This window comes from Sander lucioperca, chromosome 3 (assembly GCF_008315115.2).
Source record: "Sander lucioperca isolate FBNREF2018 chromosome 3, SLUC_FBN_1.2, whole genome shotgun sequence".
Taxonomy (NCBI): domain Eukaryota; kingdom Metazoa; phylum Chordata; class Actinopteri; order Perciformes; family Percidae; genus Sander; species Sander lucioperca.
In genome coordinates, this window is record NC_050175.1 from 9557784 (window position 1) to 9584437 (window position 26654).

A 26654-nucleotide genomic window follows, 5' to 3' on the forward strand; every position below is an offset into this window, starting at 1 on the left:
TTAGGGTACATGTGGTCCCTAACAGGTTTGGCAAGTTTCATGATCTCCAGGGCCCGTTAAACCACTCCAACCAACCACTGCCTGTAGCTGTCAGTCCTGAAAACAAGGATGGTGTTTTATTTCCATAAAAGTTACATTTTTGGAGATTTATTTGATAGATTTGGAAAAAGTGACATAAACAATGTCAGGCTATGACTGGAGTTTCCATCTTTTCGAACTGTGTCATGATATTGCTGGGGGCAAACTTCATTGTAGCTACTGAAGATCGAGATTTTCCCCTCTAACCGATTTAACAGAATTTGCCCCCAGTGTACTATGCTGTCAGCAGTAGAAGACAGATCAGATTATCTGAGATAAAATCTATGCCTGACTGCTGGCAGATTGGCAGTGATATATGAATTAAATGAGAGTTAATACTGTAAAAGAGGAGATGCAGTACTACTTTTCAGCTTTGGGCTACAGTTAAAAAAAATGCTGTTTCTCCGTTTCCTGTGTCAGAACTGTTTGGATTATTTCGAAAACAGTGGGAAATTGTTTTATAGTCATATTTTATTGACTGATAAAACATATAATCCCACTCTGATTATAATATTTACCTGCAAATACATTTGATATGGCAAAGAGAGCTTTTATGTGTGTGTATATATATATATATATATATATATATATATATATATATATATATATATATACACACACACACAATATATCTGAAATTTTCAGAATATAACTTAAATATGATTAAAATTTGTAACTGTATTAAGCTGAAAGCCGAATAATTATGTGGAGGCTTCCCAATCAAAGAAATTGTTATCTCAATAAGAAATTGATCAATTTCACACAAAAGCAGCGCTTTGGTGATATTTCCCATTGGAAGCTGTTCTTCTCACAAAATGAGTTTAAAGCAGTGACATACAGGCCTTGCACCTTAATCTGTCTCCACTAGCTGACATCAGTGCCTGGACTCTAGTGAGGCTAGCATTTTGCCACTATTGATCAGACTGAAGCATCGTCTCTGCTCGCTCGTCACAGACAGCTGAATACCCCCAGCTCTTAGCTGGCACACTCAGCTAGTGTTGGCAGCGTTGCATTCTGGGAGTTTTGGCTTTCCCCAACAGCTGGGCTGAGTTGATCCGAGTCTGAAAATCAGACAGATAATCCTGCCATGCAGCCGGCTGATGTGAGAATCTCTCCCATCCTCCACAGTGGTCCAGTTCTGCTGTAGAGAACAGCCTTCCTTGCGGCGTCTTTTGTGGTTCCCCTCTCTCCTGAATAATTCAGAACTCATGAATGGAGCGACACTCTGATTGCACAAGCTTTCTTTTTCAGGACGAGGATCGGCGCATGGCTGGTGTACAGGCTCGAAAAGAGGAGGAGAAGAAGAGGGAGAGTCACAAGCAGACTATTCATAAGGTACCACTCTGATCGAATTTGCTCCTGCTGTCTTTGTCTGCCTGGATGTAGAGTTTGAATATGTAGCAGATACACGTGACGGCCTACATCTCAAAGAGTAGATGAACTAGTGTCCTCTGAACAAATGGCGCCCTTTTTTTATACATTGGGTGTTGTATGGTTAGTTATTCTTGGTAAAAACAAGATAACTACTTGGTTCAAAGTATTGGATGGAGCTACATACTGTAGCATTCTAAAACTACCACATACTGTATTGCTGATGAGATGTGATTAATAGCTGAATGTTACACTGTGTATACTGTAGTCTGAATCCAATGCCTTTTACAGTATTAGCCAGCTTCAGGCCATTATTATTTTTGGGATCATGGTTAAAGTAAGGGTTAAGTGTGTATTTGGAAAATAACAACCTCTTTGGCCTCTTATTGGTACTTCAAAATGTTTTTTATAAGAAATATTTAGGTCATGCTCAGGACTTTTTTCCCTCTTATGTGACTTCTAATTAATGTGTCTTTTGATTGTTGAGGCTGCTTGGGCCATAAAATACACCTTTTGGATGCTGACATGGACTTCAAGATAAGATAAGATAAAACAGACTATTAATCCCACACTGGGGAAATGCCTGTGCTACAGCAGCTCAAAAGAAAAATGTACACACATTAGAATAACACAAATACACATTAATTAGACATAGGAGAAAAAATATACATAAACTATAGGAAATGGAAAAATAGAATAGAATTAGTTATAATAATAATAGTAAAACAACCGTAATTACACAATAAACAACCTTATATAAACAGACAGTATATAAACACAGATATAAAGATGAGTAAGGTGTGAATGAATAGAGATGACATATTGCACAGTTGGAGGTGACACAGAGTAATAAATAGATAAATGTGCATAGTGCAGAATATTGTCCAGTGATGGCTCATATTGCAGAAACAGCTAGCAGTGCTACATTATGATGTTGCATTAAAGAGTCTGACTGCTGCTGGAATGAAGGACCTGCGTTAGCGCTTCTTCTTGCACTGAGGGTGCAGCAGTCTGCTGCTGAAGGAGCTGCTCAGGGAACTCACAGTCTCATGTAGGGGGTGAGAGGTGTTACCCATGATTGATGCCAGCCTGGCTAACATCCTCCTCTCGCCCACCTCCTCTATGGTGTCCAGAGAGCAGACCAGAACCAACCAATCAACTTTTCAAACGTATCCACATCAGTACTACGCAACAAAAGTTTGGCAAACATTGTTGATGTACTAGAACAGTGCCGGTTGAACCCCAAAATTACTTAGAGAAGGAGAGAGGCGGTGTTGTCTCGTGTCGTATGATCGTTAACAAATTTAACACTTCAGCAGAGGTGATCATTTCCATGCAGGCTTAGTGGCTTGACGGTTAACGGTGAAGTAGGGGATTTGATTTGCGGGGGTATTTTGGCGACAGTAATGTTATTAGTGTTGTAAGTTAGCAGTAGACTTAATTAACCAGACCCAGGGTGAGTGATGAAAACTACTGTGTTTGCCCGGTTCAACTCTGAGATTTTCTCGCATTGCACAGCCCTGTGAAGGAATAATCTCTGAGATTACTTTATATTATGCCTCTGTTTAGAAGTGGTGAATGTAGGCTACAGCTCACAGCAACTTAATACTATATAGTGTCTGGCTTTTAATAATAGACACTGAAAAGAATAGGGCCTTTTTTTCGCCAACCTCCACACAACAGTCGCGATGTTCCTTTCAGCTATCCGCTCGTGTTCCAGGAAAATGAAGAAAAGTTAGTTCGGTATATCCAGCAATCAGGTAGCTAACGTCAGAAGCAGCTGTTGTAAAGCGTTCTGCATGTGACGTCTGCGTATGACGTGCAGGTTACCTTCCCCCCAAACACGGACACACATACATACATACAAATATGTCTTGCTTTATTAGATAGATGGGGAGGGGTACACTGTCAACAGTATTTGTAAATGGGTCTGTAAATTATACTTTATTTCTTTAATGGTCTAAGATGTTCTGTCTTGCCCAGACATCTGTTTTTGCAGTGTGTGTGTGTGTGTGTGTGTGTGTGTGTGTGTGTGTGTTCGCGCGCACAAAAGTACATATTGATGGTGCTACTGCTGTGAATGTGCTGCAGTGGGGTTTTTTGCTGAAAGATGGTCTCTGTGCGGAACACATTGACTCCCAGTAAACTAACTCCTGTTACTCCCTGGTGTTAAGAAAATGTTAAATTGAATGTTGCAGCCAAGAGTTCGTAAGGGTGAAGGATTCACTATGAATAATACTGACTCACCACTGTATCGGGGAGTGGCACATTCCATAACTGAGCGTATCAAAACTACAGCTTGGCCAGAAAGGAACAATTGAAAGACAGCGAAGGAGCAGAAATCTTCTCTCTTGCAGGGTGGGGATGGCACTTTAACTGCTATAACAGCAGTTAAATCAAAAAGCTGCAGTACCAAGAGCAAATAAATTAGACCAACACATGCATATATAATTTCAGATTTAACTTTGAGGTGTAATATCTGCCAGTAAGGCCAGTAAGCAGTTTCCATACTTTCTTTAGCAACATACCTAGTATATGCCCTCTGTGTTCTGCTTAAGAGAACTGACACTTGAAACCTTGTGTGTGTGTGTGTGTGTGTGTGTGTGTGTGTGTGTGTGTGTGTGTGTGTGTGTGTGTGTGTGTGTGTGTGTGTGTGTGTGTGTGTGTGTGTGTGTGTCTTCATCAAGGAGAAGCGGCGTCTGGCGATCCGTAATGCAGCGCAGCAGTGGGAGGGCGTCAGAGCCTGCCTGGAGCTGCCACCCACAAATGGTGCTAAAGAAGAAGTCAGTCCAGAGAACAGCCCCGCCCACAGCCCCGCCCAGACCAATGGCCTCGCACAGGAACCATCTCCAGATGAACCCAGGTACACACAGAAAGAGAAAATGGAAATTTCAAAAGAGAAATGTAGAGGAATCAGTAAAAATTTGTATTATTATCTGACATTTTACAATCTCTTTACTGTTACATCTACCGTCCGTACTATATGTATACGGTAAGTCAACATGGCTAACACTATGACAGTCTAATTATTTAGACTTGGTTGGACTGTAAATAATGTAGCTCAGATGGGAATCTGTAAACATAAGGAATGAATGAATGTTGGGTTTAGATTCAAAGGGGTTTGATTTGATACACTGTAGTCATGAGTCTCCTCTCCTGACAGTTGGGAGGGGAAATCTGATCTCAGGCCTTGGTACTGATGTTGGGCATGGAATATCTGTTAAAAGGATCAGTGTTCAGATAAAGAGCTGTTGGTGGACTCATCTTAGGCGCCCTGATCATTTGAAACTAGTTTCATGTTTGAAAATAGCTGGACAATTATGTGCGTACTGTCTGAATGGACACACAATAGCCAAGGTAGGAGAAGGAAGATTATGTTTAAAATGACAACCATAAAGAAACATCAAGATATAGGCTTTTACTTTGATTGACAGCTGAGATGAAGGAAAGGAAATGTGTCTTTTAACATACGATTCTGGAAGATAGAAGTGAGAGTAGTATGTGCATTTTTTTGCATGTTAATCTTAATAACGTGTTGAGTATGATTTAATTTCTAATCCTCTACTATATGTTTGTAATTACAAAGCAGAGAGTGTTTAAAATTGATTTTAAAAAATGAAAGGGTTCTGAAAAGAATGGTATGCTCTGTTGCTGAGTTTGTTTGTTTTATTTTTTGTTTATCAGACGGGTAAGTCCAGGTTTAGGACCAGAGCGACCATCAGGGGGAACGGAGAGCAGACTTCGCACCAACAGCCGTCCAAACAGCCCACGAGATCCCAAGTAAGACAAAAATGCATGTGTGTGTGTGTGTGTGTGTGTGTGTGTACACCCACCCTGACATATGCGTCCAAAGAAAGTAAAAAATAAGCAGCCGCACGAACAATACAGTAGTCTGCGGTCAATAGATCAGTAGAGTTCTCTGTGTTGACCAGTAACTGTATGAGACACAAACAGATTTCACAATCTGATATTTTCTGTTGGAATCTATGGTGATTTTGAGACAGATGTATTGTAATATTGCGTAAAGGATCAGTTCACTCGAATTGCAAAGAAACACATGTTCCCTTGTGGAATCTAGCAGAAAGTTTTTGTTTTATTTGCCAACGTTTTGAGATATCTGCCATTGTGACACCTATATTGTATTACTAGAATGGAATTTGTTTTCAGTTACATGAAGTAAATTTGACAGTGGTGTACAGACAGACAGACACTCAAGAATACATACGTAAGGGTTGATGCCCGACGAGGTGTCCCTTGTCAGGAATTAGTGAATGACCGGGAGGCCAGAAGCGTCCAATGCGGAGCTTCACCGGAGCTTCGCCGGAGCTCTGTGAGTACATGCGTATCTAAGATGTCTGAAGACAGTTTTCTTCTTCCACTGTTTATAACATGATGCTGGAAGCGCTCTAAATCAACAGTCTGTGCTAAGTTTATGTGACCGTAGGGCTCTGATATACTCTCCTGCACAGAGTGGAATCCAGATCTGGATGAGTTATGAGGGGGAGGGCTGAGATAAAAGTGGGGGCTGTGTTAAGGACTATTATTACATGTTTCAAAGAAGGCTTTTCCTTCCTGCATAAGGATATGAAAATGGCCCCCGAAGCGCAGTCCCTCAGTGGCAATGGCTATCCTTTACAGGGTCCATTATAACTTCAGTCATGTGGTTATGGTGATGAACAGGACTCACGCAATCCAATCTACCACACTCGTTTCAGATGGGAGTTGTATCACTTTGGCTTGTATTGAATGACAAAATACCAAGGGCCTTTACAAACACTGGCACTACCAGTAACTTGAAAGATTAGCAAGATCTGTGACTAAAAGGTCAAAGGGTAAAATCTTTAAAATACCTGGGAATGTGTACAGTAGCTGGGAAATTTAACGGTAGTTTCGTTCACCAGTGTGTGAATTTATTGAAGGGTTATAATGTCTTCACAGTGTAGCCCAGATTACATCTGATAGCTGTTGAGCTACTACTACTATGCTGATGGAAATTACGTCATTCTCCCCGATAGAGCATGAAGGGGCAAATGATGGATGAATTTGTCTCTGGTTTTTGAGGCCTGTGAATCAACACTCTTGCCTCTAATGCATGACATTGTGGATCAGGTCAATGGGGGTGTGAATTCCCAGAAATCCCAACAGCAGGAGGTGGTTTATTCATTTGCACCCTGAAGAGACAGTGTATGGTTTTGTTGCAGGTCATCCATAATCTTGCTACTCCAGAATCTCAACAGATTCTCGGTTTCCCATTCAGGTCAGGGTCTGAGCCTGGCACATCTACACATCTGGATCTGCTCAGTGACAGCCTGGGGAGCAGGGCTACCTCTTATATGTGTTTCTTATTTGAGTAACAAACTGGGGACTGCCCTCTATTTCTTTAACTCCAAGCATGCTGCTGAGGGCTATCACCTCAACTAGAGACGATTTAAGAGTAAAACACAACTTTAATTGATTAAGTTTAGAAAAGTCAGAACAAAGTATATCATTTGACACACATATTTTTTTCTAATGATAAAATCTGTTGCTATGTAAAATTATCGTTCATTCAGGATTTCTAAATGATTTTAGTCTCCATGATTTCTTTGTGGGCAATGTTTGCATTGTTAGATTTCTGAAAATTATGATTTTAATCAAGATGTCCATTGTTGCCATTCACTATGATAAAGAAAATTTGTTATGTGTCACAAAGGGTTAAAAACTGTCAAATATAAAGAAAACAACTACACTGCCTCAGAATGTCTTTAAATGACAAATATGGAAAAAAGATGACGCTATGATGTCATCTCTGGTTTGCATTAGCAGCCCCAGTTTGGTGGCAAATTAGAATGACGTTGATGAATGTTGACGGCACATTCAACGTGATAGTGTCAGTGTTCCTATAATACTGTAAGTATATTAGTAGTATATTTTGTACGTTAGTTTGTGTCACTACCAACTTGTGACAGTGTGAACAATTTAGGATTTATATGACCTCATTTCCCCTGTGAGAAGGGATTAGGGGTGCATGGCAGTGGAAGAGTTATTTCTCAGAAATCCAATAGTGGTGTTGATCACCGTGTGGGCAGATGGAAAGGCCTTTGTACTATTCATTCATTCATTCATTTAAAAGAGAGTTGTGCTGAGACCCTGAAGAGGTGCTTTTGCAGGCACATATGTGATTTATCCCTACAATGGTGAGAAAGAAGTTAAACAGGCTTCTCAAATGAAACCTTAGATCCAAAACCACCACACACTGTAGAAACAAACTTTACAGTAGTAGTCTGCAGCACTTGGCACCCAGTACATCTGCACTGCACCACTAACTGCCACTTGAACCATTTGTTTTCACTTTTCAACTGTGAAATGATAAAATGCTCTTTTGAAATAACTGCTCAGAGAGTAATGTTTCATACCCATCACTCCCACACAGTAGTTAGGCAATTGGAGACATGTGTATGCTACAAGCCATGTCTTTGGGGGGGATTAAGTTGTTGAGAGACGACGGATGAATGTCCTTTTTTAAAAACTTTGTAGTGGATTAAGTGAGGTAGCCCTAATTGAATTAGATTCCGAGTCGAATAGGCTAGAGCAGGATCCATGTAATATGACGGACTCTTTATTTGGTCTTCCCCACCTTGTTCGCTTCTTCTCTCAGCGTTAGTTGCTGGATTCATGTCACAAGGGGATTTGGGACCACCTGGCAGCCTTTCAGCTGCCATTATGTGGGGAACAATACATGACACAGTGCTGAGTGTGTTGATGGCACACTTCCAGGCGCACAGAAGTTACGCTCATTCGTAACGTGACTTATCTACATGTTATGCTCCATCTCCTGCACTGCTCTCCCAACTCATCCTGATTTACTGCCTTTGGCAATCTTACATCTTGGAGGCGTGGCGTATCCTGATGATTAAATTGCTTTTTAGTGTCTGGCGCCTCCCCTTCTATTGCTAGCATTTGCCTTTGACTTTGCAATTTGAACATTTTTTCACTACTGGGTTTTAATGCTTTAAGTATTACACCTGCTCTCAGTTGATGCTCTTTCCGCTTGAATAACATTTATTTACTTATACCTGCTTTTGTAGCTGCGCTCATTGCAAGAATCCACTATTTTGAGGCCTTTTCACATCTGTCAATGCCCTTGCAAATTCTAGATGTTAGTAGTGTAACAAGGAACCAGAGTAGTACTGTAATTGACCTTATGGCTTGTTAAAGGGGCCCTCCAAAAGTTTTACAGATATGTGTTTTGTAATCATGATCATCAGGGGAAAAAGCTTTCTATGCCTTCAGGGGATTTTTTTAGTAGGAGTTTAATGGTTGGCCACTGGGAAACAATTACAGCAAGAATGACTCTGCAACATTGTATCCATTCTCCTAATATATCCATGGTATCCCCCCATATTTTCCTATGATCATCTCTTACATTTGATTAAGAATGGCTTTCATACGGGGTGCATGGAGGGTTACCTTAGGTATCATGTAAGAGTGTCTGGATAGATATGACGTTTGAGAGGGATATTCCCTGTCAGTCACTGGGTTATTGGTTCAGGCTGTATTACATGATTAATCCTGTTGTTGTTTTTACTGGCAAGTGTAATTTGTGGCTTTTTTTTTTTTTTAAAGCTGTAGCTCTCCCAAAGGGTATTCAAAACTAACTGAACTAATTAAAACTGACTGAACTCTAGGGCAGACTACGGCCTCAAAGAAAACTTTGAGTTCCGTCACACTGTATACTTATATAGACACAAGCGGACCACACAGAAAGTTTCCCAAAAGCCTAACAGCCATGTGGGGAAACTTTGCCGTCTCCTGTGGCACCTGGCCATTCACCTGTCTTTTACACAAGAATGAATACGTTAAAGTGACTCAAGGCCAAAATATCACCTATGGAGAACCTGCTGTCAATGTCGAGTCAAGTTCCTCTTTTAGCATTTTACACATGTGATGTGGACTGGGGGAATATTCCACTATGATTACTGGTTAGCGTCTTTACTTTTCAACACAATCACTTAACACAAGTACTCAATTGTTGTTTCGAAATAAAAAAAAAAAAAAAAACCTTTGGGTTTTGTACTCTTGGTGGGGAAAATATAGAGATATTTTTTTTTAGACCAACAGTTAACAGGTTAATCGAAAAAATAATCTGCAGATTAATTGATAAGGATAACAATCGCTAGTTGCAGCCCTAATCAACAGCATATTACTATGGTGCATCAGCCAAATAATTTGTATATGATTAGGTTGACCTTTATAAACTGTATGTAATAAACCAAAAGCTTTAACTTCATATTTATATCATGTTTAAGGCCTTGTTAAAACAAATGTATTTGGATCTAGGACAAAAAAGAAAATTAAGAGAGAATACTTACGGTGTCATATTACGAACATCGTATGTGCAGAGGCGGGATTTTGTTTACACTAAAAAGTTGATCTCTGTCTCCATCACTCCTCTCTTCTCTTGTCTTTACCTGGACCTCCTTATTTCTTTGACCGAGACTCCAATCTACTGTAGCATTCCTCTCATTTTGATTTAGGCCTTTAATTATCCATTTTAATTGTTTGTCTGATTCTCCAAATCTTTGATCCTCTTTTGGCTGCTCAGCTATGAGAGCAAACTGTTCCTCTGGTACAGAGAGGAGTCACCTCTGGGGGGGGGGTCAGTCCTTTTTTTTTTTTTTTTTTTTTTTTTAAATGCTTCAGTTACAGTACAGCTCGATTTTGTTTCCTTATTTATGTACTCTCTCTGTCTACAGTATGTCTGCTATCCTTTTTGTTTTTCTGTACCTGATTTTTACTCTTTTCTCTTAAATACAAAAAAACTAAATTGGTCTCAACAAGAATCTTGGATTAGAGTTCTGTAATCAAAGGATTAGTCTTCTAACTATGGCTTTCTGTTGCGGCAAGATGGGGAGGGTGTGAAATATGAATAGGGGTGATTAGTTTGTTGGCGGGCTGATCAGTGTTGAGTAGCGTGCAGCCAGTAGCCATCTGATGCCCTGCTATGCTGAAAAGTCCCTTGAGTGTCAGCAGACCCAGAGGGCTGAGCACATGGGCTCGGGCAGGGAGATTATGTCTCCTTGAGACTCGCCCAGATTCTCCACTCTCACGACTCTCTTATCAGGGAAGGGCACTTCAACTGTCGTATAGCAGAATAGAAAGCAATTAAACAAGACAAGTAGGACATTGACTAAACCGCTGCGTGTTCTGTAGCAATGTTGCTTTTTCCTTTTTTTAGCACAAGGTTTGCCTTTTCAAACAAATGTGAGCAAAGCACTTTTGGCACAAAGATATTCTTCAAGTTTCACAAGGCAACAAATTCTGTGCATTCAGCAAATCAGGACTGGTTTACAAAGTGTGTTTTTTGTGTGCGTGTGTATATTTTTTGCAGGCTTGTGGAGGCAGGGAGCGGCAGTATTCAGAGCTTGTCCCTCTCTGAAAGTCACCTGGCGGAGCTGGATGGAGACACGCTGCGTTTATTCGGAACCGGAGCCCTGGAGGCCCTGGAGAGGGGCTGGGGAGTTCAGACCGCTGGTGCTGTCACTGTAATAACCTTCCGCTACATCAACTTTGACGCCATTGTACCAACACTGCCGCGAATAAGGATCAAGTTCCCAAATCTATCGGTGAGGACACTAGACACATACCATAATGAGCCATGGCATAATTTTGACTTAAAGAAGAAACAAAAAGAGTGTGCATTTGTCAGTTTACCTTCAGATGTGGTTGTAGTACATGCTGAGTGTCATTTAACACCAAACTGCCATGACATGACACAAAGATTTTGGAGGTGGAGCCTGCCCTCTCACAGCCCAATAGTTCTTGTTTGTCATTATCTTTGGCCTTTAGCCACTGAACCAATGTAAAAGAAAATCTACCATCATCTGACCATGGTTCCCACGGGACCTTGAAATCCTTTATTGTTTGTGAACATAGACATAAATAGACATGGGTCATTAAAAATGCTTGACTTTTATATATTTTTGTGCAAATATGTTTTACTCAAAGTAATACTCAAAATACTAAAAAAAGTGGGCTGGGATTGCCTCTACATGGCTCTCACGACTAAAATCCAGTCCAAGATTTACTCTCGTCTGGCAGCCTCTTGCTCATTACTCTCTCCTTTTGTCTTCTGAGCTTTCTCCATCAACGTCCTCTTTGGTCTCTTCGCCTCTGCCATGAAGTCCGTAGAGGCTGTTGAACCCGGTTCAGTTACGCACTGGCCCGGCTACGGCACGACACCAGCAACGCTCTCTGCCAATCCTGGTAGCACGGCTAACTGAGCTTACTAGCTGACAGCAGCTATACAGTTATCAGCAGTTAGTTACTTTAGCAACAAGTAAAGCTTTCTGTCCATGAGGAAACTCTGTAAATCACAGAGTCGAGGCAGAGCAGCCGGAGGACATCAAAGGGATAAACAGATAACATTTGTCCTCCCTAAAATATGATCCAGTTTCACCCAAATCAGTGGTAGTGCCATAAAGCGTTGCATGCTTCTCCCGGGTGATCCACGGGGCTTAAACTTCTCATGACATGGCGCAGTTTTACATTTACACAATACTTAATTCAAAACATTGTACACATTTCCTCCAGGGCAGCATTTTAGGCTCACAAATGGTATCTTGCTTGAACCCCTGGATCCAACCCGCTCGCCAAAGTTACATAGTGGGACAACATGTTTGGGGCGCGCAGTGGGAATGCAAGAGGCACCATTCTTCCTATTTAAAGTCAGTGTAGCATGATGTTGAAGTGGTTAATTTAATGTAAAATAGTTAGACAATGTTGCTTTAATTGTCAGTGAGCTTCTGTAAAGCCTGCTAGTTCTCATTATAAAAATTCTCAGTCTTGTACCAGTTATTAACCATGATCTTGTCTTAAACTTTACCATGTTGGGTCCTTGAATTTGAGGGAATTGGGTCTGGAAAGTAATTGAAAAGTCCTTGAATTTGATGTTTAAGATGGTGTGGGAACCCTGTCTGACCTTGGCAGATAACTAAAGGTGCTGGATATCCAGTTGTGGTCATTCTGAACATCTTGCACAAAAACATCCATCCATCCATCTTCGTCCGCTTATCCGGTATCGGGTCGCGGGGGGAGCAGCTCCAGCAGGGGACCCCAAACTTCCCTTTCCCGAGCCACAGACTGGGGGATCCCGAGGCGTTCCCAGGCCAGGTTGGAGATGTAATCCCTCCACCTAGTCCTGGGTCTTCCCCGAGGCCTCCTCCCAGCTGGACATGTCTGGAACACCTCCCTAGGGAGGCGCCCAGGAGGCATCCTTACCAGATGCCCGAACCACCTCAACTGGCTCCTTTCGACGTGAAAGAGCAGCGGCTCTACTCCGAGCTCCTCACGGATGACTGTGCTTCTCACCCTATCTCTAAGGGAGACGCTAGCCACCCTCCTGAGGAAACCCATTTTGGCCGCTTGTACCCTGGATCTTGTTCTTTCGGTCATGACCCAGCCTTCATGACCATAGGTGAGGGTAGGAACGAAAACTGATCGGTAGATTGAGAGCTTTGTCTTCTGGCTCAGCTCTCTTTTCGTCACAACGGTGCGATAAATTGAATGTAATACCGCACCCGCTGCGCCAATTCTCCGACCAATCTCCCGCTCCATTGTCCCCTCACTCGCGAACAAGACCCCAAGGTATTTAAACTCCTTCACTTGGGGTAAGGACTCATACCCTACCTGGAGAAGGCACTCCATCGGTTTCCTGCTGAGAACCATTGCCTCAGATTTAGAGGTGCTGATCCTCATCCCAGCCGCTTCACACTTGGCTGCGAACCGATCCAGTGAGTGCTGAAGGTCATAGGCCGATGATGCCATCAGGACAACATCATCTGCAAAAAGCAGCGATGAGATCCCCAGCCCACCGAACTGCAACCCCTCCCCACCCCGACTACGCCTCGATATCCTGTCCATAAATACTACAAATAGGATTGGTGACAAAGCGCAGCCCTGGCGGAGGCCAACCCTCACCTGAAACGAGTCCAACTTACTGCCGAGAACCCGGACACAGCTCTCGCTTTGGTCGTACAGAGATTGGATGGCCCTGAGAAGGGACCCCCTCACCCCATACTCCCGCAGCACCTCCCACAGTATCTCCCTGGGGACCAGGTCATACGCCTTCTCCAGATCCACAAAGCACATGTAGAAGCATACTCCCAGGCTCCCTCCAGGATCCTTGCGAGAGTAAAGATCTGGTCCGTTGTTCCACGACCAGGATGGAATCCGCATTGTTCCTCTTCAACCCGAGGTTCGACTATTGGCCGAACCATCCTTTCCAGCACCTTAGAGTAGACTTTACCGGGGAGGCTGAGAAGTGTGATACCCCTGTAATTGGCACACACCCTCTGGTGCCCCTTTTTAAACAGGGGAACCACCACCCCGGTCTGCCACTCCTTAGGCACCGTCCCAGACTTCCACGCAATGTTGAAGAGGCGTGTCAACCAAGACAACCCCTCCACACCCAGAGCTTTAAGCATTTCTGGACGGATCTCATCAATCCCTGGGGCTTTACCAGTGTGGAGTTGTTTAACTACCTCAGCGACTTCCACCAGGGAAATTGACGACAATCCCCCATCATCCTCCAGCTCTGCCTCTACCATAGAGGGCGTATTAGTCGGATTTAGGAGTTCCTCAAAGTGCTCCTTCCACCGCCCTATTACCTCCTCAGTTGAGGTCAACAGCGTCCCATCCTTACTGTACACAGCTTGGATGGTTCCCCGCTTCCCCCTGCTGAGGTGGCGAACGGTTTTCCAGAAGCATCTTGGTGCCGACCGAAAATCCTTCTCCATGTCTTCTCCGAACTTCTCCCCCACCCGCTGCTTTGCCTCTTTCACGGCAGAGGCTGCAGCCCTTTGGGCCCTTCGGTATCTTGTAACTGCCTCCGGAATCCTCTGGGATAACATGTCCCGGAAAGACTCCTTCTTCAGTCGGACGGCTTCCCTGACCACCGGTGTCCACCACGGTGTTCGAGGGTTACCGCCCCTTGAGGCACCTAAGACCCTAAGACCACAGCTCTCCGCCGCAGCTTCAGCAATGGAAACTTTGAACATTGTCCACTCAGGTTCAATGCCCCCAGCCTCCACAGGGATGCACGAAAAGCTCCGCCGGAGATGTGAGTTGAAAGTCTGTCGGACAGGGGCCTCTTCCAGACGTTCCCAATTTACCCGCACTACCCGTTTGGGCTTACCAGGTCTGTCCAGAGTCTTCCCCCACCCCCTGACCCAACTCACAACCAGATGGTGATCGGTTGACAGCTCCGCACCTCTCTTCACCCGAGTGTCCAAAACATACGGCCTCAGATCAGATGAAACGATTATAAAATCGATCATTGACCTTCGGCCTAGGGTGCTCTGGTACCAGGTACACTTATGAGCATCCCTATGTTCGAACATGGTGTTCGTTATAGACAATCCATGACTAGCACAGAAGTCCAACAACAGACAACCACTCTGGTTTAGATCAGGGAGGCCGTTCCTCCCAATCACGCCTCTCCATGTATCTCCATCATTACCCACGTGTGCGTTGAAGTCCCCCAGCAGAACTATGGAGTCCCCCACTGGAGCCCCATACAGGACTCCATTCAAGGTCTCCAAGAAGGCCGAATACTCCGAACTCTTGTTTGGTGCATATGCACAAACAACAGTCAGAGTTTTCCCCCCCACAACCCGCAGGCGTAGGGAGGCGACCCTCTCGTCCACCGGGGTAAACTCCAACGTAGCGGCGCTCAGCCGGGTGCTTGTGAGTATCCCCACACCCGCCCGGCGCCTCACACCGTGGGCAACTCCGGAGAAGAAAAGAGTCCAACCCCTATCCAGGAGTATGGTTCCAGAACCGAGACTGTGCGTAGACGTAAGCCCCACCAGATCCAACTGGTAGCGCGCCACCTCCCGCACAAGTTCCGGCTCCTTTCCCCACAGAGGGGTGACATTCCACGTCCCCAGAGCCAGCCTGTGCCGCCCGGGTCTGGTCCGTCGAGGCCCCTGACCTTCACTGCCACCCATGTGGCACAAAAACATCCAATTTCTTTTTGGTTCTTTTGTGGCAGAACTACTCCCAACCTAATTTGTCATATTTGTAAAATTGTGTGAGTAATGTGGTAAAGAGAGCAATGGTTGAAATAAACCTGTTTTAAGTAACTTTTAAGAAGGCTATATTCTTTATATTAAATATTCTGAACAAAACACTTTGTTCATGTAACATACAGTATAATAAGGTGGATATTTTTATCCAAAGCACCTTACAGTTTCCTGAAAAGCATATATTTTTTAAATTGATTTCTCCAAGAGGAATAAAACTCGCTAACGCTGTCAATCTTTGCCATGATCAACTAAGTGAGGCATGAACAAATATACAGTTGCTATGTAATTCTACATCTCTGAAACCACCATGTTACTCTTTCTGCAGCACCTGATCTTCTTGGAAACCAACATCAGCCGTTTGCCCCAGCTGGCTGCCTTGACTCAGGTGAGGCGTCTAGACCAGCTGACCATCCACCCAGAGGGCAACCCAGTGGTCAGTCTGGCTCTGTGGCGCTCCTTCCTCATCTACCGCCTCCACCACTTCAACCTGCAGAAGATCAACGGCCAGGAGGTACAGTGTTTAATGCATTCCTCCTGCCGCCTTTTTAAGACACAAATATAGTAACCAATTTGAACAACAAATTTGAAGGTTAAAGAAATAGTTTGACTTTTTGTGAACTACACTTGACTTTCTGCTGGAGAGTTAGATTGATACCACTCTCATTTCTTCCCGTTAAATGTAAGACTTCTAGACTTCGAGCAGCTGGTTAGCCTAGCTTAGCTCATGGACCTAGCCTGGCTTTGTCCAGCACCTCCAAGGATCACTCATTTACACTTTATATCTTGTTTGTATCATATCTATACAAAATGTCCAACTCATCTCATCTAACTCCCTGCCAGAAAGCAAATAATATAAATAAATATCAAACTTTTCCCTTAAATTTAAAGGAAGGTTGGGCAGCCTGTAGTTCTCACCACTGCTTTTCTACTCACGTCTCATACCGACACACACACACACACACACACACACACACACACACACACACACACACACACACACACACACACACACACACAGACAGACAGGTTAAAGCTATGCATTCACACAAAATGTAGGCATCTTTCTGCAGAGATGTGTGTTTATTTGTGCCTTAGAATGTAACCACCCTGAAACAATCAGAAAGCAACATTGTATTCTTCTGATTCACTGCTTTGTTCGGCGCTCCCTCTCTTCATTCACTCTCAAGTTCGCCCGACCACCGCTGCGCTCTCTTGCTCTCTCTCTCTCTCTCTCTGGCTATTGAGCCAAGGACTTTAAACACTGTGTTTACAAACAGTAAGCGCTATTGACTACATATTATACCTTTAAATTATGGGCCCATGTCTCCTGGATTGATCTCATGTACTTCTAAATTAGAACTCTGTAAACTTTGTTTGATTAATGATTTTTATTTTATTTATTTTATATTATACCTGCTGTTTCTTTTTTCTTACCTTGTTTTCATTGTGTTAGTTTTAATGTTTCATCCCAAACAGCGTCTGTTAAATGTTCTTAGATATAACACAGTACAGAGTTGTACTTTTGTGCTGGGACTGTAACTTTTGACTCAATGACAAAGCTGTAACTCTTACTTCTGTGTTCTCAGAGTTTACAGATACACATGAAGTTACCAATCACTCAAGTATCTCCTGTTGTGTGCTTATACGTTTACCTTAGGTCACCATGAATGATGTGATCGCTGCAGTGCGTGTCTTTGGGACACTGGGTCATATAGCAGCCACCGAAACTCCACGTTGCCGGCTCCTCCTGCTACTAGAGGAATCCAGGTGAGAACTTGATATCAGGCAATTAACCACAACATAACAATTAGCTACAATTAATTGACAGGTGTGTGCTGTCTCCTGGACTGTGTATGTTGTTCGTTTAAATATGTCAAGAATGTATTATTCTTACATGTGCATATGTGTGAGTTACAGCTTGCGAGCGTGCAGGCTAATGTACATGCATGTGCATGCCTGTTCTGTGTGTATTTTGCCTCTATACATTTGTGTGTGTGTGTGTGCATGTGTGTGCATGGGTGTGCATGGGTGTGTGTGTGTGTGTGTGTGTGAGACAGCGAGACAGAGCCTGGCACAGAGGAGCCAGGGGAGTTAGACTATGTGTCTCTGGGTAAGGGTGGGTTCTTGGCACTTCGACACAAACATTCTTCTCTCTCCCCAGCCAAAAGCTCTCGAGGTCTGTCACTCGTGGTTAATGAAAAAACATCTTCGCAAAGCAAAAATCTGCAGAATTTTGTCACGCACAGGAGCGTTTTTGAATGGTTCTCATTATCTGGTCGAAAGCAAACAGTATTACTGTTCTCCCAAAGATTGAACTATTGCCTGGTCGAATCATTGACTGGTTAAGGAAACTGTATTACATGTGATCTCTCTAAATAACCTTGATTTTGATGACATAATAAAAGAAATTCATTTCTTTGAGTTATACAGTTAGAAGTTGAAGACAGTGACAATGAAATATAAACGTGTATTGAGCAATGAGCTGCCTCAGTGTCCTCAGTTGCCCTTTCAGAATCTGAATTGAACTATGCTAGTAAACTTTAGGACAACGGCCTCTCGGCTTGATCTCACCATGGTTCATACACTGTTATGGATAGATAATAATAGTGACTGTGGATATATAATATACAACAGCCCAGGGCTGAAGATTATATTTGCATCAGCACTGAAATCTTAATCACTCCATGCAGAGTCATTAGCCCTTAAGTCAACATATCTATTTGTTTTACTAAGTGCTGTTAGATTTGTCTTTGTATCTACCAAAACCTTCCTGCTGTAGACTGTGTGTGAAATAAAGTGGGTCTTGGATATTATTTTACATGTAGCTGTGAATAAAGCCTTTGCTCTTGTAAATGTGCATCATAGGGGTTCTTGTCAAGAATCACTATATCACACACATCCTTATGGAATCTCATTTCACTAAATACTTTCAAATATAATTTTAGTAGACTGGACTATACAGTATCTTGCAGCACAAAGAACATTAACTGTATTTCCTTGTTAACACATGTGGCACCCCAAGTAGGATAAAATGTCTCCAAAAAAATCTATTTGACCCAGATGTGACACTGTTTATGTTGCATCTAATCATTAGCTATTAGATTTGGATTACAGTTTGTCTTGGACACATGCTTCTGTAAAATGGACCATTTGGCCAGGTTTTTCCAAGAGAAATTGTTTGAAGGGCAAACAGTTACCACTACTGTTCTCTGCTGAACAAGGCTTTTTGCAGTCATCACTAGCAAGGGTATACACTACTTGCTACCAAAATAACACATCCTACAATTCATCACATCATAAGGTCCCTCTGTTATAGTTTGTGGTTCTTTTGCTTTCATTGGCTGTTTATTTATAATTCTGCACTGTGCAGAAGTTCTAGTAAAGTGAAAGAAAGGCCTTAAACATTTTCTTTTATTAGAAAACGTTTGTAAGGACAACAATTCCATGTATTGCTTGTCAGTGTTGTTTGATTTCAACCTCAGTTGACCCTTGAACTTTGTTGAGAACGAGCAGAGTTCACTTCTTGGAATTAACACATTTCATCACTAGGGGTCCCGCTAAAGGGAAAATATTAAGGAAAAACTGTTTTAACATGGAAGTGAATGCATCCACTATAATACTAAAGGCTGTTGTTGCATACAAAGCCTTTTATCTTACAAAACGCAACAATATTTCACAATACATTTAAAAAGATTTCAATAGCTGTGTTTGTAAAACTTCAATCAGCAACTAAATTATCATGTTAACTTTTAGCTCAAAACCCAACATGGAAAAATGAACTCTACAAGTAGTGTTACAATGTTTCACACAATTGACTGAGTTGATCTTTGTTACAGTCCTATCATAACTGCTGTTCTCTCAAGAGATGTTTCGTATCTATCGTATATGGAATATTTGCCTCCAGCCTCCACTGAAAAGACTATTTCGGCATCCTGGCACTGGCCTGTGGAACATGTTGGTGCAGTCGTGTAACACATGAGATTTCGTACTGATAGACAGCAACATTTGATGTAGTTTACATCACTTTTAGAGTGAGTGAAATTAAAACACCGACATTTATGGAAAGCTATTCAAATGTAAAAAATATTACCATTTTTTTGTGTGACAGTTTGACTCTTACTGAGGTGAGACATTTTATTTGACGGACACAAGAACACACCTTTATTACCTTGGTGTCACTCACTTTCTGCCACTGTTTCTCCCCAGGTGTCTCTTCACTCTGTGTCTAACTCATTCTTCTCTCTTCACCCTGAAGGAAGCGTCAGCTGCAATTCCTGTTAGAGGGACGTGGCAGGCGGGCGGGACTGAGTCCGGAGGAGCTGCGAGATAATGGGAAGCTCCTGGGAGAAGGCCTGAGCAGGGCGCTGTTCAACTACCCAAGCAGAGACTGCAGTGCAGAGAGCCCTGAGGTCAGCTCTTAACATGACATTTTTTGGCCTAGTGGTTTGAGATACTGCAACAACTCTTGAATGTGACTGAAAAGTTTGTCTACCAACAGCCAACTGGGTTATGGAGTCACATACCTAACCCCACTACATCTCTTTGAAATCAGTTTAACCAATAAAATGGATTTGATCTTGCAGTAAATCTGTGTGAGGTTTAAAAATTGCTTTACCAAACTCGCAAGTATTTCGATGTAAAAGGCATCAATATTATGCCATTATAAATCTAGCACACCATCAGACAGGAATCAACACTTGCCATCCACCCTGTATAATTGGTGTGTGAGTGCATGCATGTCACAGAAGTTATTATGTGGGCACCAGCAATCACAGATGTTTTGCTGAATGCACCATTGCAACACCAACATCTGATTTTACTTTCTATGCTATTGTCGTTTAAAACCATGCTGTGCTCCAAGTCCCAAACATAACTCATCTTTATTTCCACTACAATAAATAAATAAATAGGGTTTGGAATAATGGCAGGTTAATTCTATCAACAAACAACACCAATAATTCAAAGCAGCACAAATGCAGTCATAATACAATTACAACCACCCTTCCAGTGGGTGTGGAGTGGCACATTTTAGATTGTGTTTGTGTAGATCAGGCGCCATTACTTTTCTGCCTTGTGTTCAGATCGCCTCTTTCACTTTGATAACCTGCATCCAACCAAGGAGTGGATGCACATTTTCTCCTGGTACAGATTTGAAAAATACATCAAAGTACAACTTTTAATTCAATCAATGGATTCATTTTAAATTATGATACATCTAATGAGTGAGCTTTTTTAAAACCTAGATCAAAATTTTTTTTGGTCAATCAATAGTACCTAGTATGCAAGCTTTACCCCTTCCTCCTATGATTTTCCTGCCACTGCACCTCACCTTAATGTACTCAACAGGACTGATAATTCTCTTCTTTTCCTCACAGGAGGGCACTGTGGAGTCATCGGAACGTGCTGCCATGATAGAGCAGTACCTGCAGGAGTTGGTCCAAAGGGCGTCAGACACCAATCTGAAGGGTGAGGCACTACACAAGCTCTGGCCCTCCATGTTTGCCGAGATGGTGAGGGACTGTGTGTTGGAGATGTGGGACCGAGCAGCCTTCCGCCAAGCCAGCCTTGCGAGGCTCTCTGAGACCAAGTGAAGTCGTTCACTCTTAGACTACACGCACACAAACACACGTGGACATAGCTTTACCTGGCGCCCACAGGGCTTCATCTCAAACTCCATTCACATCATCACTCAGTGACTTATCATCACTGACTATCAGTTATTAAAATCGTTGGAAACTAAGATCTGCAATCCCCCAGTGTGTGGGATGCTTTTTAAGATGGCTGTAGACTTTTTTAAAGAAGTTATCATGACAAATCCACCTTGATTGAATGTAGATTTTCACGGAAAACACACTGTTAGATTCATCAATGCTTGGAGCTGTAACATACTTGAAGAACGTTAAAGGGACTTATTGACTCCCAGTGCATTGTGGTCCCTACGGAGCATACTCTGCACTTGTAAAGCTTTCTGAATGACCCCTCTTCATGGTTAATGTTATCAGCTGAAAATAGCCGGTGTCTCTTTTGTTGAGACTAGAATGATTTTTCTGTGTCTTAAATAATGTTTCACGCATCACTCTCTCACTTTCTCCTGTCTGACGTAAAAAGACGGGCACAAACAAGGACAATGACTTTTCTTTGTTTACCACTGATTTTCTGTATTGTACTTAGTATTAAACAATTCTGTATTAACACTCAGTTTGTGTACATGGTTTGCATGGTTGTTCTTCCTGGAAATCTGTCATGGCATCAGATCAGCTGTTTTGCTTGGTGTAAGTGTTCCCCTGTTCCTATCACATGAGTCTACCTCTAAAATACATCAATGCTCACAGTCATCTCTTAGACTTGACCGTCACCTTGAAGTCAGCATTAGCAACACCTCATGCATGCATGCATGCATGTGCGTGCGTGCGTGTGTGTGTGTGTGTGTGTGTGTGTGTGTGTGTGCGCACGGTAGCAGATCCAGGAATCATGAAGGGTCCTCTGGGTAGTGTGAACTCAGACTGGAATGTCCCTGAAGGCATAGAGGCTTCACCAGTTTATCACCACCTGTTCCTGTTCCCTTCACTCAAACCACTACACAAAGAATTTTTTAACCCTTATTTAATCAGGCATGTCGGCGGAAAACACAGCACCAGCCTGAAAGAGCAACTGCAGGGGGAGGGAGTGTCAAACCGCATCACACACACAGATCAAGGAGTTGACTGGCACTGCTGTTCAATATCATCCACTCCACTGGACATTAAGGCCTTGCTAACGGGTTAAAGAAGAGACTTGAAGAAGACAAGAAGTCAGGTTGTATATTACAAGTTTGTCTCCTTCCGGTGTTGAATTGTTTTCTGGTTTTAAAAAGGGGTGATAGAATCATTATATAGGGTATTTCACACTGTTCCTTAAGGTCTCCTAATAGGGTATGTAACATTGGTTGGGCTGTCCCAGGTGCTATTCTATGGGCCCTTATGCATCCCTGTGGAATGTATTTATTTGGAACAACAGCTTTTCTTCCAAATATGGTATGCTCATGAATATTTAGATGAGCTGCGCGCTGATTGGTTGAGCGAATCACATACACATACATTGGAGACGAGACAGCAGGTCTCATATTTCAGACACTGCAACGTTATACATTGTTTGTCTGCTATTTCGTTATTAAATTCACTTCTGAGACTTTTTTATGCGAGAAATCAACTATATAAAGCTCAAATATGGGCTGTTTTACAAAAATTGATGGCTAATTGCAAATTTAGTGAGATGTGTCGGACTTCAGGCGCTCCACAGTCTGACGAGAAAGCGGCAGCCTGCTGGGCTCCATACCCAGGGCAAAGTCACTGTTTCTGGGTTACTGGACTACGGAATACGATAGTTATGCCAGCTGCCGGCATAACTATCGTATATTTACAGTTTGAATTTCGTCACGGCATGTATATCACAGCTACCCTAAGGTCTTACAAAGCTAACACTTTTGTTCGATTTCAATTTAAGGCATTTTTGTGAATTTGAGGGGGTCTCGTTAGGAGGAGCTGCTACCTAGGCTAAGTGTCCCATTCAATCCTATGGGAAAAGATCACTACTACACTTTCGGCATAAGTATAGTATATTTACACTTTGAATTTCGTCACGGCGTGTATATCACAGCTACCCTAAGGTCTTACAAAGCTTAGCTAACACTTTTGTCTGATTTCAATTTTATGCATTTTTGTGAATTTCAGAGGTCTCGTTAGGAGGAGGCAAGCTAGCTCTCATTGATAGAACTCCATCCAGCTCACTCGCGGACAGAGGCGTTTATTTCCCCGATCGTTTGTTTAAATAACACACATATCCATTATAAGATTAACTGGAACCTGTGGTAAGAGATTGCGGGCGTAACAAGCTCGCTGACCGCGCTCAACTCACACACACCGGCCATTTAGCAGGAAGAGGGGAGCTGCAGGCCCTGGAGCTCTGTCAGGGCAGCGGCGTTTGGTAGTCCAGTAACCCAGAAACGGTGACTTTGCGCGGGTATGGAGCACCATGGGCTGCCAGCCGTGACGGAGCTCCATCTACCTCACAGCAGGCCGGGGTCTGTGAAGGAGGACAGGCCGGGCGGCGAGGCAGCAACCTAGGCAGCACCAGCCACTGAATTCCGACACACAGTCGACATTTGCAATTATCCATACATTTTCGTAAAATTACACATATTTGACCTCTACATAGTTGATTTCTCGCATAAAAAAGTTTCAGAAGTGAATTTAGTGATAAAATAGCAGACAACAATGTATACAATTTCTGAGATCTGCGCGACCTATTCAGAAGACTACCTGATCTGAGATCAGTGGTGTAGCCTGTAAATGTATCAAAATCAATGTAAATGTTGGGGCGTGACAAAGATAGAGACTAGAGCCAAATAAGGAGGAGCTACCGAGTTGACGTCAACTATTAGCTTCGTTGAGATTTGCCCGTTTTCAGAGGCAGTTTCAAATTGTGAGATTTGCAGAGGAAAGGGATGTCAATGGGATTTTGAGGTTCTATGTATGTCCTATTTACCCACCAAACTGTCGTTATTCAACTATGACAAGGTAAAATCGGTTTTGCATTCTATCACCCCTTTAAATGGTGATGATTACTCTGAAATAACCTTTTTATATCTATCTGTGAATGTTCTCAATCATCCAGGTGGTACACAGAAAGTAGTTGGTTTTGGGGGTACCTGTCCATAAAGATCTCATACGGACATGAAAAATAAATGCAATGTTTACTTTTCTTTAACAAGAAACCATTCGGTGCAAATGTCTGCTATCAAAAAGCTATAGTTTTATTTGAGCAACTCTGATACAACATTGCTTTGTGCTGACACATTTAGTCATTTCATGGGACTACGGCTGTCAACATCGTGAGAGGAGCTTGGTCCCAAAGGACTGACAGAACTCCATGACTAGTGACAGCATGCAGACACAGAGGCAGAGAGCAAGAACAATGTCTCATCGTTGGAAAGCAGTTTAAAAGTCCAAACAGTGCAGTAATTCCTGAGGCCCACACAGTTAACAGCTCAACAAATTAACATGAAGTCCATATGTCTTGGTGAGTAATAACACACAATCAATCTGTTACTCAAATTAAAAGTTGTATTTGTTCTTTATAGAGGCTTTCCATATTTGGCCGAGAGTGAGGGCAGTGCACCAGACCTGATGACTGTCAGTGCATGACAACCAATATATAGTCAACTAAATTTGTGTTGGTAGTGGTGGGGTTTAAGGGTTATCATTTTTTTGTTTTGTCCAGAGCAAGGGATTGTTATTTCTACCCTCTAATACAGGGGTCTTCAACGTTTTTTAAGCCAAGGACCCCTTAATTGAAAGAGAGATGGATCAGGGACCCCCTACTACATATATTGAATAAAATGAAGTTGCATATTAATCTGGTCCTACAAGAACTTGTAGGGCACCCTAAAGCATTTATAGATAGTTTTGCATAGAATACTAAGCTATTCAAATAGCCTAATAATTGTTGTCATGATTTTATAAATCATGTTTTAATGTTAACCCTTAAATGTGAAACAAATGTGAAACAGTCAATCCTTTGGGATGAACTGTATCTGTGGATGGCTACCTTAGTGACTACATTACCTATTAGCCAGTAAGCCTACCATCAGTGGGGATTTATATTTGCAAATAATATGTTGGAATCATGTTAAGACTTTTTAATTTTTGAAAAAACTTTCAAAAATTAACTCCACTCACCACATGATTTGGCAGGAATTTAAACACCAGAGAAATTATCTATTTAAATGGATAATTCATTATGTACTTTCATCAAAATTGATGTCAATTTTAAAAGGGAATTATACAAGTACAAAATTCTACAGAAGACGAATCACTGACTGTATAAATATATATTTTTTTTTCAAAGGCGGGTTTTCAGTTAATCTGCGTTATCATGGTCATTAAAATGGCTTTTATCTAAGTTGTTAACTGAACTCTTGGGCTACAGATGAAAGTGACGTGATAAATCAAAGCACTGTCACATCTGCATCATTGTAGGCCTTGGCTCTGCCAATGCATAGTGGAGAAGGACTCAGGTATTAAAAAATAATATATACAGCATATATAAGTAATTTCATGTTTGTTGGTCCCACTTTCTCTCAGTCTGCCTTGTGTACCTTAAGTTTAGTTACCTACATTTCCCAGAACACTTCTTGATAACCCCCAGAGAACATGCCTGAACTTGTTTCATTCAGCTGTATGTTTTATAGCTGTACCTGTTTAAAAGAGTAACTTTGTAATAATTTATGTACACATAGAGGAGGAGTGACAGCAGCTTTATTGCACTAATATGCCCTTCCCAAAATATTAGGGTAATGCGATATTATCTTCACAATTTGTGTTTGGGTGCAGACAAGCAATAAACCTAAGCCCTGGTTTGGATGCTGCAGTGTTGATGTGCTCGGCCATCTGATAGAGTTTTGTCTAGTCTGGAGACACGGCTGCCAATTCGTTCCACCTCACAGGACCAACTATTAGTTTCTCCTGGAATGAACCAAGTGCATTGTTTATTGTTAGCCACCCGCTGCAAAAAATAACCACCTGAAACTGTAATTTCAATTTGTTTGGAGGTTTAAAAATCACATTTTTACCTAAAGCAACAAACAATCTGATTACAGAAATGAGCAACATATTTTGCTTATTTCTAAATTAACCATTTTGTCTTTCTTATTTCTTTTTTTTATATTGTGAATCAGATCACATTATTTTTGTTACCAGGCCAGTATTCTGGCTGGTTTGTTCAAGCTTTATTAACCAATGATTAGATTAACAAATTAATTTCTTTTTGCACATAGGCCTACTAAAGTAATGTCCAATATATTATTCTGTTGAAGTATCAATGATATTTTTTTCTTTTTTTCAGTGTAGCGTCTGTCCAGTGGCAAGTTATATTGCACATTTTTGTCCAGTGTCAGACAACAGTCTCCTCTACAGATCTTGTCTGGAGAGGCCTTCGATGGGTCATCCGGAACGGTTCGTTAACAATGCTTTAATTGGAGGCTTGTTTGCCTTTGAAGGGTTTGGAAACATTGGGGTTAAAGGCAAATTCCTGAGCAGTATCAACATCTATGCACCAGTGAGGACAGTCAGTATGGGCAACAACAGGACCAGCTCCCCTGCA

The 26654-nt window shown here is 42.1% G+C and overlaps 1 protein-coding gene across 6 annotated transcripts in view; it reads left to right on the top strand.

The window, feature by feature from the left end:
- LOC116037614 (leucine-rich repeat-containing protein 49) overlaps positions 1 to 21713 on the top strand; it is a 38118-nt gene extending 16405 nt beyond the window's left edge. For 5 of the 6 annotated variants that reach the window (XM_031281559.2, XM_035999267.1, XM_031281561.2 and 2 more), the window contains 8 exons: positions 1330 to 1413; positions 4137 to 4312; positions 5134 to 5229; positions 10820 to 11054; positions 15841 to 16026; positions 17173 to 17282; positions 19771 to 19924; positions 20891 to 21713. In XM_031281559.2, the coding sequence (XP_031137419.1) occupies positions 1330 to 1413; positions 4137 to 4312; positions 5134 to 5229; positions 10820 to 11054; positions 15841 to 16026; positions 17173 to 17282; positions 19771 to 19924; positions 20891 to 21106 (1257 nt within the window). In that variant the 3' untranslated portion in view covers positions 21107 to 21713. The remainder of the gene's footprint in view (positions 1 to 1329; positions 1414 to 4136; positions 4313 to 5133; positions 5230 to 10819; positions 11055 to 15840; positions 16027 to 17172; positions 17283 to 19770; positions 19925 to 20890) is intronic. The other variant, XM_031281560.2, reaches the window with a different exon arrangement.
- The last annotated feature ends 4941 nt before the right edge of the window (positions 21714 to 26654 follow it).